This window comes from Fusarium flagelliforme, assembly GCF_020744385.1.
Source record: "Fusarium flagelliforme strain FIESC 12 MPI-CAGE-AA-0113 chromosome Unknown B0J16scaffold_3, whole genome shotgun sequence".
NCBI classification, from domain to species: Eukaryota; Fungi; Ascomycota; class Sordariomycetes; order Hypocreales; family Nectriaceae; genus Fusarium; species Fusarium flagelliforme.
The window spans coordinates 1,371,611-1,387,067 of NW_025763505.1; the positions used below are offsets into that span (position 1 = coordinate 1,371,611).

Below are 15,457 nucleotides of genomic sequence, written 5' to 3' on the forward strand. Positions count from 1 at the left end.
AACGTGTATATTAATGAGAGTTGTACAGTGCGTAGAACTCGTGCGCAGCTTTATACACACCGTGACTGGTAGTCGGAAGATAGCTATTCCGGCGTGGTTGCTGTCCGCTAGCTGGGGAGCTCCAGCTCTCAGCCTTCCTGTCCGCAGGTAACTGGCAGGCTGCCGTTCTGACGAAGCTTAGCACCCCAGCACATCAACGTCAACACTCATCGACCAAATCCAGCACCAACCCCTCGATTCGCTTTCACCACACGAACAAAGCATTACGAATTACTCTCAAGCACGGAATCCTCGAAATCAATCCATTCTAAACCTTCACCATGGCTTCCGGATACGACAGAGCTCTGTCGGGTGAGTTCCCATAGCGTCCTATGGTTAATGATACATCGCTAACTAGAGATTCAGTCTTCAGGTTGGTTTCATAGTAAAACTCCACGCGAAGCTCCCTAACATACTATCAGTCCCGACGGTCACGTTTTCCAAGTCGAATATGCTGGTGAAGCTGTCAAGCGAGGTGTGTTACAGTTTGATGACTGATATCATTATCGCAGTGGCTTATACTCGTAATAGGTACATGTGCTGTCGGTGTCAAAGGTACCGATGTTGTCGTGCTAGGATGTGAGAAGCGCTCTGCTATGAAGCTTCAAGATACTCGCATCACACCTTCCAAGATCCAACTTCTCGACCACCACGTCGCTCTCGCCTTCGCTGGTCTAAATGCAGACGCTCGTATCCTCGTCGACAAGGCGCGGTTAGAGGCACAGTCCCACCGTCTCTCCGTCGAAGACCCTGTCACCATCGATTACATCACCAAATATGTCGCCGGTGTTCAGCAGCGATACACACAAGCTGGTGGTGTCCGACCATTCGGTATTAGCACCCTGATTGTCGGTTTCGACCACGGCAGCGACGTCCCCCGACTCTACCAGACCGAACCTTCTGGTATCTACTCCGCATGGTAAGACATTTGGGAATTTCTGAGTCGGATTCAACAAGCTAACTCTTCCACAGGAAAGCAAATGCCATCGGACGTTCAAGCAAGACCGTTCGTGAGTTCCTCGAGCGAAACTACAAAGAGGATATGAACCGAGAGGCAACCATTCGACTGGCAATCAAGTCGCTGCTTGAGGTTGTCCAAACTGGAGCAAAGAACATCGAGATCTCTTTGATGGCGCCAGGTGCTACTATTGAGACACTGCCCACATCGGAGATCGAAGATTACGTCAAGGAGATCGAGCAGGAGAAGCAGGAAGAGGCTGCTAAGAAGAAGACGGGCCGGACCCCCGGCACTGGAAGTGCTGCCATCCTAACTAGATCCCAGGATGATTCTGCTGCGGAATAAAGAGACATATGGGGAAGGGAGACATAGACAAGTGCATTGCGTCTCTAGAATCAGAGCCCAGTGCCATTGTATTAACATAAGTAATGACGGGATGCATTCTATCTTTGTTCCCCACGTAAGTGACAACTCGCTATGTACCATGAACGCCGTGAGTTTTGCCCTATTGTCTAGTCTCCAATTATCCCAGCTTGTCAGCATCGTCTGACGGGTCAAAGATAGACCTAATGCCTCTAGTCTTTTGTCTCTCGTCCTTGAGCATCTTGTTGTCCATTCGCACGTCTTCGCTTTCGATTGACAGGGCTGCTTGGGGGGTTTTCGCATCGATGACAAAGTGGTTATCGCAGTGGGGACAGAATTCGTCGGCTTCTTCGAACTCTTTAATGTCCTTTCGGAAACACTTCCTGCACTTCTTGCAAGCAAAGATCATTTCGAAGCTCTCCTTGAGAGGATGGTTCTCTTGTTCACCGTGGCACTCAACGCAGTCAAACCATTTTCTGCCTAGATACAAAATTAGCTTCCCAGGTCTTGGACAGAATCGAGAAGTTGCGAGCGCCAACTTCGCTAACGTTCGACGCACAGCATGGAGATCGGACGGCGACCTGCGCGTTGAGAATATGTTTGCTAGACAATTATTAGTTTTATTTCACAAGCTGGCGTTGGGTCTCTATCTTACCACATGTTTATAAGTGAAAAGAAGTCGCTTTTAGCCTCTGAGACTGTTCTTGTGAATAATCCAGAATTGCGGTGACTGCAAATAGGCAGTTGTAACTCAAGTTTGGACGAAAGTTCGAGAGTTTTGGCGGGGTGTATTATTCAGACATTAAACTGCCTGGGCCCCTGACACGACGCTAAATCGGAGCGCAGCGAGGCGGACTAGGCAGAATATGGCTCCATTTAAAATATTAGTCATCATGATTCTGTGACGCTCATCATGAACGCCTGGGCGCATTCTTTCAAGCCTTCAACTTTCCTGCTTCCCATATTCATTTTCTCCCCACGACAACTGCCACGACCATCAAATTGCCCGCCATCACGACAAATATGCCGCCCAAGAGGAAAGCCGGTGGCGCCGTGCAAGGCGGAGCGAAAGTCGGCCGGTCTTCGCGGATGTCAACGCCTGGTGCTGCAACGCCACGAACGATCGATAGCAATGAAGAGGTGCCGGACGAGGATGACGCACCTGTTGACGAGGCTCTGGAACGTGACTTGAATAAAAACATAGACATATTTTCCCTGGATCGCTACCAGAAGAGACACGCGATTCGGGATCCTCTCCCGCATATCTTTGGCGACCGTGATTTCTCCTACCTGGTATTAAAGAAGGACCACCAGAACCGACCTCTTTGGATCGATCCTCAGAAAGGCCGCATCATCTTGGAGAGTTTTAACCCGCTTGCGGAGCAAGCCCAAGATTTCCTAATCACAATCTCCGAGCCCCTGTCACGACCGACCTTCATGCACGAGTACGCTCTCACAACACACAGTCTGTACGCTGCCGTCTCCGTTGGACTTTCGCCAGAGGATATCATCAACACTCTAGACCGATTTCTTAAGACCCCTTTGCCAGATGAAATTCGAAATTTCATTACCAGCTGTACTCAGAGTTACGGCAAGGTGAAGTTGGTCCTCAAGAATACCAAGTACTACGTCGAAAGTCCCGACCCGAACATGCTCCAAACCCTCCTCAAGAATCCCAGAATCGGACCCTTACGTGTTCAGGGCACAGAAGAGATCACAACATCAGTGGCGCCCAAGATCGGTGGTCTTGTCATTCCTGGTACCCAGAATGCGGCAGGAGTGAAGCAGGCGAATGCCCTCGGCCAATCAGGCGAACAAGGCAAAGACGGACAGCCTGTTCAGGAGGGTGAGGTTTTTGCAACGCTCAATGAGGAAGACGATGAGGACCAAGAAGTGACGCACTCCTTCGAGATTGCAGATAAAGACGTCGAAACCGTGCAAAAGGAATGCTTGAACCTGGGATACCCGGTCCTTGAAGAGTATGATTTCCGAAGAGATGAGGCAAATGCCAATCTGGATATCGATCTTAAGCCGGGTACTCAAATTCGACCTTACCAGGAGAAGAGTCTTAGTAAAATGTTTGGTAACGGACGCGCGAAGAGTGGACTGATTGTCCTGCCTTGTGGTGCTGGAAAGACGCTGGTAGGCATCACAGCAGCCTGCACCATCAAGAAGGGTGTAATCGTTTTGTGCACAAGTTCCATGTCAGTCGTGCAATGGCGAAATGAGTTCTTGAAGTGGTCCAACATTAACCCCGACGATATTGTTGCTTTCACATCCGACTCCAAGAACAATGTCTTCACTGGAAGCACAGGTATCATCGTCACAACATACGCAATGGTCACACAATCCCGAGCTCGATCCTACGATGCAGAGAAGATGATGAGGTTCTTGACTGGTCGAGAATGGGGTCTTATGCTCCTAGACGAGGTGCACGTCGTGCCCGCCAACATTTTCAGAAAGGTGACTTCCTCAATCAAGACTCACTCTAAGCTCGGTCTTACGGCAACTCTTCTACGAGAAGATGACAAGATTTCGGATCTTAACTTCCTGATCGGACCAAAGCTCTTCGAAGCCAACTGGATGGAGCTTTCAAAGCAAGGACACATCGCCAGAGTTCAGTGTGCTGAAGTCTGGTGCCCAATGCCTACTGAGTTTTACGACCAGTACCTCAAGGCACCGAGCCGAAAGAAGGGCTTACTCTATATCATGAATCCTCGAAAGTTCCAGGCTTGCCAATATCTTATCAACTATCACGAGTCGCGAGGGGATAAAATCATTGTTTTCTCAGACAATGTGTATGCTCTGAAGGCGTATGCTCTGAAGCTCCAGAAGGCATACATTTTTGGTGGTACTGGTCAAGCAGAACGTTTACAAGTGCTAGAGAACTTCCAGCACAACCCTAACGTCAACACCCTCTTCTTGTCCAAGATTGGAGATACATCTCTTGATCTACCCGAAGCGACGTGCCTCATCCAAATCTCTTCGCACTACGGTTCCCGTCGTCAAGAGGCGCAGCGTTTGGGTCGTATTCTGAGAGCCAAGCGACGTAACGATGAAGGTTTTAACGCCTTTTTCTACTCACTGGTTTCAAAAGATACACAGGAGATGTACTTCTCTTCTAAGCGTCAAGCCTTCCTTGTTGATCAGGGATATGCCTTCAAGGTTATCACGCAGCTCGCCAACATCGAGAAGACTCCTGGTCTAGCATTTGCAGATGTCTCGGAGCGTCGGGAATTATTGCAGAAGGTACTTGTGGAGAATGAGAGTATGGAGGAGGATGACCCCAACGATGACATGTTTCATCAAGGCACTATGGGACGCAAAAAGAAGAAGGGAGCACGACGAACGGCGGGTACTCTTGGTGAGCTCAGCGGTGGCCAGGACATGGCATACATCGAGCAGAACAAAAAGATGTCGACGAAGCGAAAGAAGGCGGACAGCCATGCCTTCTTCAAGAAGATTGGACGAGAGAATGCGAGACGCGCCGCGGCGCAGTAATAGAGAAGAAATTGGAAAATCGGGTAATAGAAGGGATGGATGTATTATTGGACGGCTCGAACGCGAGCCTAGATTCTGGGGGTTCGCGCGAAGCAAGTTGTCAACGATCATGTTTTCTTGGGGTACATGGGCGGGAAAGACTCGGCGTTCAGGAAACAGCACAGCACAGCACGGCCACAGCCGATCAGATTGCAAACAATAGATTCAATGAAGTTTATTGACAAAACAAACCCAACGGATGGCTCGTTGCAGTGAATGCTGACTACCTATGCATGGGGATGATGGCAGTGCACAAGTCAGGAAGCCCAGGTGACTCTTGGTGATGTTGGACAAGATAAGGTAACGCCGTGATTTGGTCTCTCTAAACCATTCATCCATATCAGATCTCGGAAAAGAAGAAGACAGCACAACATGACAGGGTAACATGTGTCACACCATAGGCAGGTATTAGTGTGGCACAATTACGGTACGACTACTCCGTACAGCGTACTAATGATGTGATGTCAAGAATGAGTGAGTATGGTCTTTTGAGTGCTACATACAATCTCGCCAAGAAGAAATTATGTCGAGAGATAGACTGAGATAGCTTCGTCACAGCTATTTTAATTATAATGTCAGAGCTCTCTCAGGTAGCTGAGGCCCTAAGAACTAGTGCCGCGCTTAGTGTTCCGGGGAGAAAGCTTGGCAAGACTAGGGTTCGTTCGGTTACCGGTTGTATGAGTTGCAAGTTCCAACCTTGGAAAGTTTACGATGCGGGTTCGACCACAAACCCGTCACTCTTCATAATACGATGCTTACTGATAATTCGAAGTATGCATGCATGATATGGTAAGGGAGAAGCGGTCTAGATCTGGGTGTTCCTCATATACCATCCTGCATGACTCTTTGCATAAGCTCCCTGGATACATCGGCATGATAATCATTGGCCTTTGGTGTAAGTTGCTGAGGCAGTTGTGTTATTTGCAAGGGCTTGTTCCTATCCATTGTCGTGCAACACCCTCGTACATGCAAGCAAATGATATTGTCTCAGCCACATGGGATTAGACAACATGCACTAGGGTGTGTGTTGGGCCATGGTGTGTGACATCACATTATCAATCGTATGCTCTGTTATTCTTTAGCGGAAAGGCGGAGGGGGATCACGGGAATCCGGTGTCCAGGGCTGCTTTGGCTCGCCTCAGGGTATTAGGAGAATGCCCTTAAAAGCGAAAGAGACGAAATAATTTAGTCACATTATGCAGCTTAGACAAGTATTTAGGCTACTTTATTATGGTAGCCTAAGTCGGAAAGAAAGATTTCCCTCGTCTCTGCTCTGTTGTAACGAAGAAGAAAGGATCGCGATCGATACAAGGTACTGACTGTATTTTCGCCTATTGCTTTCGTAGAAAACGGCCCTAATATTTTGGAGACTGGCCAGAGCTTCAGTCAAGGGTGATAGTTGCCCGTCTAAACGAGCCCCTTTTGAACTGGACAATATCCGCCCAAAGCTGTGTTTCTGTTCCTGGGCCGTGTAAGCCGTCGCGACCTTGACCGACTTTGTTTCTATTTTGCGCGACTCGAATTGTCCCTTTGTTTGACTCGAACAAGCACGTGTTAGCGGTTTCACCACCGTCTTTCAAGATCTCCAAAATTGCTTGGCAATTTGATTTGGAGATTGCTTTAATGGGAATGTCATTGGTCCGATAGTAAAAATGTAGCACACAGACAACAGACAAGGACAGGGCTTTTTCGCTGCATGCAGGGAAAAAGAGAGAAAGCTTCAGATTTCAAAGCTTGGGCGACAGACCTCCGTTATGACGTTGTCCTACAGTGCTATAAGTAATATTAGGGACTATCAGGGTTAAGAAAATCGATTTGGAAATGATAGTCACCAACAGCCGGCGTAGAAGTAAAGATGAACAGCGATCTCATCTGGAACGAAAATACCTGGCGTCATTACTGCCCGATCAGATTAACTTTGCCCTTTTACTGTACAAAAGGTTTGCCAATCAACGGATACTGTGTCAGGGTCAGCGGGCGTTCCAACGGTCTCTGCCACCACTTAATTGCAGTAGTCCTCTGTCTGTTCGCGTGCATGCAGATCCAATGTAACAAAGCAAACGGTTTCATACTTTTTGCAGTCTGCTCCGCCCCGTCCCTCCCTCCTTCCACCGTCCTCTCCCTTCCGCTGCTCATGAGCAATAACATAAGTGCCGGAGGAGAGAAATGATTGACAAGGCAAACTCGGGATTCCAATGGAGCCGCTAGACTAATGGGCGGAAGTCTGCCAGAGCCGGGGAACGAATCCCGCGCATTGGCAGTGGATGCATTTCTTTGTCGTAAAAAGGAAGCCAATGAAGTTTCAGCTCGATTTTTCCTCTCCGTCTCTCTGTTTCCCGCCGCCCGTCGGGTCCCCATCTGCAAGCATCTGGGCCCTGAGGAATCCCTGCTCTGGCCCTGTCAATGCCGCGTGTGTGTGCACCGCTAGGGGGGCGTGTGCCTGGATCGTAAATGGACCCGGTAGCTCGGTCCCATCTTGGCGTTCCCTCCCATCCAAGTTTGTTGACTCGAGCAGGAGCTGTTCTCTGAGGTGAGCTCCTAGGCTCCCTTGCTTCTGTCTGTCTGTGTCTTTTCTTTTTCGGAGCAATAGAACAGCCAAGAGACGGGAGCATGCATAGTGTGGTATGGTATGACATTGCATGGCATGGTTATTGTATATGGCCGCCGCTGATCAGGCAGTCAGGTTATCATGAATGACATGGATTCTTGAACCCTTTGAAATTATCAGCAGCTCCCTCGTGGGCTGGCTCGCGAACTCCGAGTCGTCGCCGTTATCTTTGTTCTAGTCGGTCAGTGCTTTATGTTGTCTCTCGGTTGCATGTACTGTAATAAATGCATGTCTGTCCGTGGGTGTTTCTATTGAAGGCAGGAGGTATCTTTGACCAGGGCTCCTTCCATGGTTCTTTCGATAATTCCCCTGCCTCCTTCCGTAACTCTAGGTACCGCTTACACTACGGTACTTACCTCTAGTACTTGCCTCGGGCACCTTATCTGCCTATAGAAAATTTCTCTGTTACCATTTGTTTTGCTATTCAGCCATTATCTATATCCAAGTGTCCTCCTTCAGCTCTGTCTCCGTCTCTCTACCTCTTTATCTTTTACTGCTTAAACACCACTTTCAATTGAGACGCTTTCAACCTTTCAACATGCTCCTTTACTCGCAGATCAATCAATTTTTGTCTTCAATTAGAACGCTTTTCAGTTAGTCAAGCATTTTGACTACGTTACAGTAAAGTACTGGCGGGTATAATAGCTTGCGCCCTTTTTTTTATCGTCCGCCACCCATTACAAGTGCAGTATTCAGTTAGGTTGGCCACTAGAAGTGCCCCAGAGACTCACTTCGGCACCCCGTCGCCAGTCATCGGTCCATTCCTGTTCCTTCGACGTTCAAACTTCCTGTACCCGCACTCCCTCCGAAAGAAAACCCTGTTCTAGGCGCAGCAAAATCGTCTACCCGCAGTTCGTTCTTCAGTCTCCGCCTTAAGTTACGCCATAGCCATTACAGTAACCATGGTCATGGTCTAGTCTGCATCAAGCTTGGCGACTAACACCAACCCAAATAGCTGCGAGGCCCTCGCTGCCCCTGCTTTATTCTTTTCATCTTCATTATAGTTACAAAAGATTCCAGCCGTCTTCCCTCTATCTCGAAGATATGGTAGCCGAAGTGCGCGCCTCTATATGGGCGCGGCTTAAAGCTGTGAAGCCGCCCTTCGTCTCCAAGAAACCCCATTTCAACTTTATTTCCATCCACTGTAAGTCAAGTCGCATGCATTCGTCTCATGTTACCCCCCATACTACCTCTTGGGTTCAACCCCCACGCAGATATGCACTTTTTGCTTTTTACAGCATCAATCTTCAATGTCAAGTTTCAATCTAACTGTTGCTCATAGACACATGGATCATTGGCGCAACCTTGTTGGCTTCGGTGATTATTTACGGTTCTGGCCGTGGTCAAACGTCCTATGTCGATTCCCTCATGTTCGCAAGTGGAGCCAATACGCAGGCTGGTCTAAATCCCATTGACGTCAATCTTCTCAATACCTTTCAGCAGGTCGTTGTTTATTTCTTCACCATAACGTCTAACCCCATCACTTTACACACTTCGGTTGTTTTCCTACGCCTTTATTGGTTCGAAAAGAGGTTTCAGGGCTGGGTAACAGATGCCCGACAGCGCCGTGCTACTATTTCCAAGGCAAAGACTCGCCCGCGGAACTTGGACCGACAGAACGAAGAAGGAGTCAATGGCCGACATATCACCGTTGTTCCTGACCAGGGCCGGCGCCCACGTATGACCAACGACGGTATCTTATTAGACGGAAGCGAGGCCTATCAATCTCAAGCGATTGTCGACGACGATGACGACAACGACCATCAGCCGCGTAGACCACCGCCTGCGAGCAGCGATGAGAGTGACACGGTTTCAGCTGGACGGTCCAATAGCATAGAACTGAGTCCACTCGAAAAGCCTAATCAGGCACATCACGATGGCCGGGATGGGTGGAGAGAGGAAATTGGCAAAACACAGAATACGCCATCTGGGATCAAATTCGCCGAAACAGTTAAGAGAAGTGACGGCGTTGATGACGACTTGACCAAGTTTCCTCAACGAAGGACTCATGCAGAGCACATTGCCATCTTGGAACGCCAGCGAAACCAAGACAACGAAGTGTTGAGAATTCCAGGCCCACGAGAAACTGAGAGAGGAATGGGGCCGCGACGGCTGGAAGACGATGATGGGGATGATGACAACAACACCATTGCCATGACGAGAACGGTAGAATCAAGACCGGATCATGCGACCATTGACTCCAGAAGGCCGGCTGGTCGTAGGCCAACGATCGTCATCGCGGAGCCCAAGCGTCCTATCAAGCACGAACTAACTGACGATGCCAGAGCTGTTGGCGGCACTCTCGATGCTCTTAGAATGCGAAAGCCTCGCATTTTCAACCGTGGCCAAAAGGAGACACACGAGGACGACGGGGACAGTACAATGAATCGTGCTTTCCGAACGCGCACAATAGATACCATCAAGTCAGCTTTAACGAGCGATCACACCAAGGATATGCCTTATCTCAGTTACACCCCGACTATGGGTCGAAATTCTAACTTCGTGGGGCTGACTCTTGAGCAACGAGAGGAATTGGGTGGTATTGAATATCGGTCACTACGTACTCTGGCCGTTATATTGCTTTCCTACTTTTGGGGCTTCCAGTTGATTGCCGTAACCTTCCTCCTACCTTTCATTCTTCACAACGAAAAGTATGGTAGTATTGTTGACGGCGACGCCGTTTCCAGAACTTGGTGGGGATTCTGGACAGCTAACTCGGCTTTCAACGACTTGGGTCTGACCTTGACCCCGGACAGCATGAATTCTTTCAATACTTCGGAGTATGTCATGATGATCATGTGGTTTTTCATTATCATTGGAAACACTGGCTTTCCCGTCATGCTGCGTTTTGTCATTTGGGTACTGTCGAAGCTCGTACCAACGAACACCGGCCTCTGGGAGGAACTGAGGTTTCTTCTCGACCACCCACGTCGATGCTTTACCCTTCTCTTTCCCTCGAGTGCCAATTGGTGGCTGTTTTGGATTCTTGCCGCTTTGAACGCTATAGACTTGCTATTCTTCGTTGTACTCGATGTACGCAGCTCTTCTATTTCCCCTTACCGGTTATTACACAGGCTAACATTTCATAGTTGAATTCGGGTCCAGTCGCCCAGTTGCCGGTCCATACTCGCATCGCTGATGGTCTCTTTCAAGCCGCTTCAACTCGAACGGCAGGATTCTCCTGTTTCAGTTTGGGTGACCTCCATCCCGCTATTCCGGTGCTATACATGATTATGATGTACATTTCCATCTTTCCCATTGCCATTTCCATCCGCCGAACCAACGTCTACGAAGAAAAGTCTCTCGGGGTGTACAGCAGCAAGAAGGACGAAGACGAGGAGGAGGACGCCAGTGCTCTCAACTACGTCGGCACTCATTTGCGGCGCCAACTCTCCTTCGATTTATGGTATGTCTTCGTGGGATTCTTTCTCCTCGCTATTACCGAGGGCAGCAGTCTCAAAGCAAAAGACTTCAACTTGTTCGATGTTCTCTTCGAGGTTATCAGCGCGTACGGAACTGTCGGTTTGAGCATGGGTGTACCCAATGTCAATGCCTCTCTTTGCTCGCAGTTTACTGTTCTTGGTAAACTGATCATCGTTGCCATGCAAATTCGTGGGCGACATCGTGGCTTGCCATATGGCTTGGATCGGGCCGTGCTTCTGCCAAGTGAAGCACGTTTCCAGAAGGAAGCCGAAGAAAATCAACCAATTCTTATTCGCACGCGCACAAATGCATCCTTGGGAGCGACGTCTGGCATGGAACCTCCGACAAGTCCAACGTTCCCTGGTCGAAGAGGAAGTATGAACCGTTTCCGCGAGCGAGCAAACAGCCGAATCATTTCCCAGTTCCTCTATCCTGGACCTGTTATCCCGAGTGACGAGATACATGGCCATAAGCGCGCGACCTCAAATAATTCTAATAACATGCGAGACTTCCCACGATCGAACACTGAGCCGGTGTTTGATGAGGAAAAGGATGAGGTTCCGCCCCTGCGGCCTATCGAATCCCACCAATATACACCTCGTCGAGCAGAAACTAGCTGAGTTTAGTTCGACCTCACATATTCAGCAGACGTGGCACACAATGCGTTACTGCCCCTTGACAAGAGCCGGTTTGGTTCTGTTATACTACATTCACGAACTCAATAATTTCGAAGGGAAAAGCGATATCAATTTTCTGAAAAGGGTTTCTAGGCGTTCAGCATCAAAATAATGACAATATAGACGGAGATACGAATGGGAACTGTTGGAGCGCAAGCTTAGGCTCCATGTTGATTTCGATGTTACCAAGGTTTAGCTTTTAAGCTCAGTTTCTTGGACTCGTGGTGGCGTTATAGTTATGGCAGGATCTTGTTCTGTCAACGATTTTGTTCTCGCCTTTGGGTTTATAACCGCCATGGTCGCCAGTGGTATAGATTAGTAGTTCACTTTCAATAGAAGGCAATAGCCTTTAGGTGCAAGCCGACATTAATATCCTACCTTTCGTCAATACAGTCGGCAGTTTCTACAGCATCACGATTAAGCACATACATCGGCCGTCCCGGATGGTGTATCCTGGTGTATTAACTCTAATAGATTAATTTATGTGTATTTAAAGCGTCCCCTTTTACTTTGTCTCGAAAGCACCGATATCCTTCAATGCAGTGGCCAAGCGGCGGTAGTCTCGTAACAGGTCAAGGACTTCGCCAAGTTTTAGTTCACCAGGTGTCTGTATCTCCATGAACCGTTTGTTGGGCGGCGCAATCCTAGGGATCTCCTTGGGTGGAAGGGCTATAGCAATGTCAGGGAAAGCCTACAAAAGTCAGTATCAAGCACATTGAATCATCCGATAGCGGTCATCAGCTTACCGTTCCTAAATCACCACCGTCCGCAGGTTTGGCTGTCTCTTTAGCTGCTGGTGCTGGCGGTGTTGTGGGTGTATTACGCCCAAACCCGCGGATCATACTGATACTAGGGAGCCGAGCCATGGGATTGAACGAGTTACCCAAATTACGCATCTGGTCCAAAACGGCGGGGTTCTGTCCAGGGTTCTGGCTGGCTGCCTTGGGTTCATCAGAGGCAAACAAAACTTTCTTCGACGAACTTGCGCTACGACCGCTTCGAGTGCTGTCCGTACTACGTTCGCGACGACCGCCGATGAGGTTCAGAACTTTGTCTTCCCGCGATATTGGACGTTTCAGGGGGTCGGCATCATCCAGGACAAGCAGCCTGTCAAGTCCGCCGGTGTCCTCCTCATCGGGAGGTGGCGTGCTGACCAGCTTGCGGGCATCGTCCAGTGTTCTCGGCACAGTGATAGATTCTCGGGGACTATCTTGATGCTCCCTTAGTTTTCCAACAAGGAATTTGTAGCTGCCTTCCAAGCTGTTGGATATGTTCTTCAAGCTTTGGTCAGCTGTATTGAAGACGGCATCGCTTGCGGCTCCGAATGCTTGCGCAGGCCCATTTACAAGATCACTTAGCCGGCGGTTACGCAACGCCTGTGAAGCTTTGACATCAGGGGCAGACATCTTAGTTGCTTCGGCGTTGACCTTGCTTTCTTCGGGACCACTAGGCGACGAAGAAGCTTCTCCTTGTTGGTATGCAGGAGGGAATGTCTCTGTCCTTGGACTCGTGCTCTTTGCCGGGCCAGAGAGCTGTTCGTCGGCTCGCAATGTTGCAAGATCCACGGTCTGCAGAAAGCTAATGGCAGCTTCGAGGTTTGTCAGACAGTATGCGGCCTCGCCTGTAAGTTTTGGTTCCCAACGGAAGTACTGTATAAAATGAACATCGCTTATGGCATGTAGGTTCTCGGGTGGAAGCGTAATGAGAGTATAGATAAGCATAGGCATGATTTCATCAGCAGATGCAGAAGGATGGAAGTGAGCAAGAGTGTCGACAATGCTCCGATGGGCAGCTTTAAGGTGGTTAAGCTTGCCCAGAGGATATCGTTTCTGTGTCATCATGATGATGTCCCGCCTGGCGGGCTCCAATTTCTCCTTGATGTCGTCTTCTGTTGGGCCAGTCTTTTCGCCAGACTCGTCAGCTTCACCTGTCAAATCGATACCCAGGTCGGAGGGCCCAATGCCAACTAAGGCCAAGGCTGCTGTCTTTGAGCGCAATTTATCGTCCTGCGCCTCATCCTGAGTGCTTCGGTGTCGGTAAATCTTATCGTAGATGCCCTCACATAATCTGCGCTCAACAGCCTCCTCAAGGAGCGACCTCTTAGCTTCGAGGGCCTTTCTATTTCGCTTGCGATTCGCTAGCTCTTCTGCGGTAATCATTTGTTGTTCAGGCTCTGTCTTAGTTATGCTGAGCGCACTGGCTTTGGATCGCAATCGGCTGGCGGCGGATGAGAGAGAAGAAACAGATGGTGTGGGGGATGCGCCACGGCTTTGCCTCGAAGCCAGGGCGTTGATGTGAGTGTTGATGTTGGACGAAGCTTGGGTGTAAAAGTCCTGGAACTTTTGTGACAGCTTCTCGATGCTGGGAGGGGTGGGATGAACTTTGGCATTCAGAGACTCGATGAAGCTATGAATAGGAGAGGGGTTCAGCAACGGGGATTCAAGCGATGCGCGGCATTCCTCGGCGTACCTGTCTGTTAACGTGATGAGCTCGATGGGAAGGATATCGAGCTCGATGGAAGCTCTGGTAACCTCAATTCCATCGTCGGAGTCACTATGTTCGCCAGTTTCGAAGGCATCGGGAGATGTAGCGCCCTCGTTCGCAGATGGAGTTGCATTTGCGAATGTATGGGCTCTTCTGGGAACTGCCAAGCGATCGCCGCTGCTGGAAGCTGTTGTTTTGGCAGTATGAGTGTGAGAGGCCGTACGTGTGGCGGACGGACGAGCCGGGGAGCTCTCGGAGGGGTTTCGGGACGCCATGGGTCTTTGATTCGAGCTATAGACGATCATGATGAGCTTCCAGAACGTTGCGGGATTGAAGTAAAGGGACGGAAAGTAAGAAAGCAGTTTTTCTCGTCGCCTGGGGTGCTAAAATACATACCGCCGGGACCAGCAGCTCGAGTGGAAGGTTTAGACTGCCTGAACCTAAAAGTAGATGATGCGATGCAACAGCCAGCTTGTCTCAGAATAGAGCCGTCAATGCAAGCTGTCTGAGACGTAACAGCGTACAGTTGAGTGACTCCTCTTGCCCGTCCTACCCAAGAAGAGTTTGAAACAGGTGACTTAGCAGAAAGAAGAACAAACAAGAAAAGATGCTGCAATCACGAAGCGAATGTGAAGTAGAGTGGACAGTAAGTGAGGATAAAGTTGATGGATACGAGATAAGCCAAATTGAATCATATGAAAGACCCCATTCGAGTTACGTAGTGGGCAAGTTAGATTGACTTCACTTGCAGGGAGGAGTGGAGACCTTCCGTTTACGGCTGCACAGCCATATTTCAGCCACATGACGCCACATTTGATATCTATCACACCTCCCGTCGATTGTTGGGTGTCGATACAATAGTATAGCTAAGATTCAGCTCATGGTTATAGTCTATGTCTATAATCCAAGGTTCTCTTGTCGCTTGTTCACTTATCGTTGCTTCTGAGTTACCTACTAACTAATACTTCCTGACTTCTAGAGTCTGACCTAAACTGCGATGAAATCCATTTGGTTTATTAGGCTGTGTTCTATCCGTACATTGACTCTTATCAGAATCCATAGTTGATTTTGGTTTCTATGTCCTAGGTTCACTTACACCCTGTCAACACTCAACAATTCCCCACTGAAGCTACCCCGCAAGTCCTTTGATTCACTTGCTCCAGCGGTCTAGGCATGTGCTGTGTAAACTGTTTGAGGGTTGTCCCGCAGATTATAGGCGGTCAGTTCTCTACTGACATGGCCTGGAATAATCAAGAGTTTGGATTGAGCCAATGGATATGCTACTATTTGATCCTTTTCCCCGTCTTAAAGATATTCCCTGCTCTCCTCCACAACCAATTATGCGGGGTCCCCGCCTTCACAAAG

The 15,457-nt window shown here is 49.1% G+C and overlaps 5 protein-coding genes across 5 annotated transcripts; 3 read left to right on the top strand and 2 right to left on the bottom strand.

Moving 5' to 3' along the window:
- Positions 1-26: 26 nt before the first annotated feature.
- On the top strand, positions 27-1,378 carry B0J16DRAFT_337216 (nucleophile aminohydrolase). The gene is made up of 5 exons (XM_046127331.1): positions 27-351; positions 406-412; positions 462-514; positions 571-958; positions 1,012-1,378. Exons 1-5 carry the CDS (start codon positions 321-323, stop codon positions 1,340-1,342), a joined length of 810 nt encoding a protein of 269 aa, XP_045984370.1. The 5' UTR covers positions 27-320; the 3' UTR covers positions 1,343-1,378.
- B0J16DRAFT_337219 (uncharacterized protein) lies at positions 1,379-2,227 on the bottom strand. The gene is made up of 3 exons (XM_046127332.1): positions 2,016-2,227; positions 1,920-1,963; positions 1,379-1,840 (listed from the first exon to the last, which is right to left on the bottom strand). The coding sequence occupies exons 1-3, from the start codon at positions 2,018-2,020 to the stop codon at positions 1,521-1,523; spliced, it is 369 nt and encodes a 122-aa protein (XP_045984371.1). The 5' UTR covers positions 2,021-2,227; the 3' UTR covers positions 1,379-1,520.
- Positions 2,228-2,292: 65 nt separating this feature from the next.
- Positions 2,293-4,963, top strand: B0J16DRAFT_94498 (P-loop containing nucleoside triphosphate hydrolase protein). Its single transcript, XM_046134717.1, has one exon. The coding sequence runs from the start codon at positions 2,384-2,386 to the stop codon at positions 4,859-4,861; it is 2,478 nt and encodes an 825-aa protein (XP_045984372.1). The 5' UTR covers positions 2,293-2,383; the 3' UTR covers positions 4,862-4,963.
- A 3,589-nt stretch (positions 4,964-8,552) lies between these two features.
- B0J16DRAFT_354701 (cation transport protein-domain-containing protein) lies at positions 8,553-11,551 on the top strand (the record flags this gene model as incomplete). The annotated part of the gene is made up of 3 exons (XM_046129388.1): positions 8,553-8,652; positions 8,791-10,541; positions 10,598-11,551. The coding sequence occupies 3 exons, from the start codon at positions 8,553-8,555 to the stop codon at positions 11,549-11,551; spliced, it is 2,805 nt and encodes a 934-aa protein (XP_045984373.1).
- Positions 11,552-12,052: 501 nt separating this feature from the next.
- B0J16DRAFT_361817 (uncharacterized protein) lies at positions 12,053-14,773 on the bottom strand. The gene is made up of 4 exons (XM_046129779.1): positions 14,489-14,773; positions 14,078-14,383; positions 12,355-14,014; positions 12,053-12,299 (listed from the first exon to the last, which is right to left on the bottom strand). The coding sequence occupies exons 2-4, from the start codon at positions 14,365-14,367 to the stop codon at positions 12,114-12,116; spliced, it is 2,136 nt and encodes a 711-aa protein (XP_045984374.1). The 5' UTR covers positions 14,368-14,383; positions 14,489-14,773; the 3' UTR covers positions 12,053-12,113.
- Between the last annotated feature and the right edge of the window lie 684 nt (positions 14,774-15,457).

What these genes read in the sequence shown, in the direction of transcription:
- B0J16DRAFT_361817 (XM_046129779.1), bottom strand. Translation starts at nt 14,367, where the DNA reads ATGGCGTCCCGAAACCCCTCCGAGAGCTCCCCGGCTCGTCCGTCCGCC. An exon ending in CTCATCACGTTAACAGACAG is followed by an intron (nt 14,015 to 14,077) that starts GTACGCCGAGGA and finishes TCCTATTCATAG; the next exon opens with CTTCATCGAGTCTCTGAATG. An exon ending in ACGGTGGTGATTTAGGAACG is followed by an intron (nt 12,300 to 12,354) that starts GTAAGCTGATGA and finishes TGACTTTTGTAG; the next exon opens with GCTTTCCCTGACATTGCTAT.
- B0J16DRAFT_94498 (XM_046134717.1), top strand. Translation starts at nt 2,384, where the DNA reads ATGCCGCCCAAGAGGAAAGCCGGTGGCGCCGTGCAAGGCGGAGCGAAA.
- B0J16DRAFT_337219 (XM_046127332.1), bottom strand. An exon ending in CGCCGTCCGATCTCCATGCT is followed by an intron (nt 1,841 to 1,919) that starts GTGCGTCGAACG and finishes TTTTGTATCTAG; the next exon opens with GCAGAAAATGGTTTGACTGC.
- B0J16DRAFT_337216 (XM_046127331.1), top strand. Translation starts at nt 321, where the DNA reads ATGGCTTCCGGATACGACAGAGCTCTGTCGG. An exon ending in TGGTGAAGCTGTCAAGCGAG is followed by an intron (nt 515 to 570) that starts GTGTGTTACAGT and finishes TACTCGTAATAG; the next exon opens with GTACATGTGCTGTCGGTGTC. An exon ending in TCTGGTATCTACTCCGCATG is followed by an intron (nt 959 to 1,011) that starts GTAAGACATTTG and finishes ACTCTTCCACAG; the next exon opens with GAAAGCAAATGCCATCGGAC.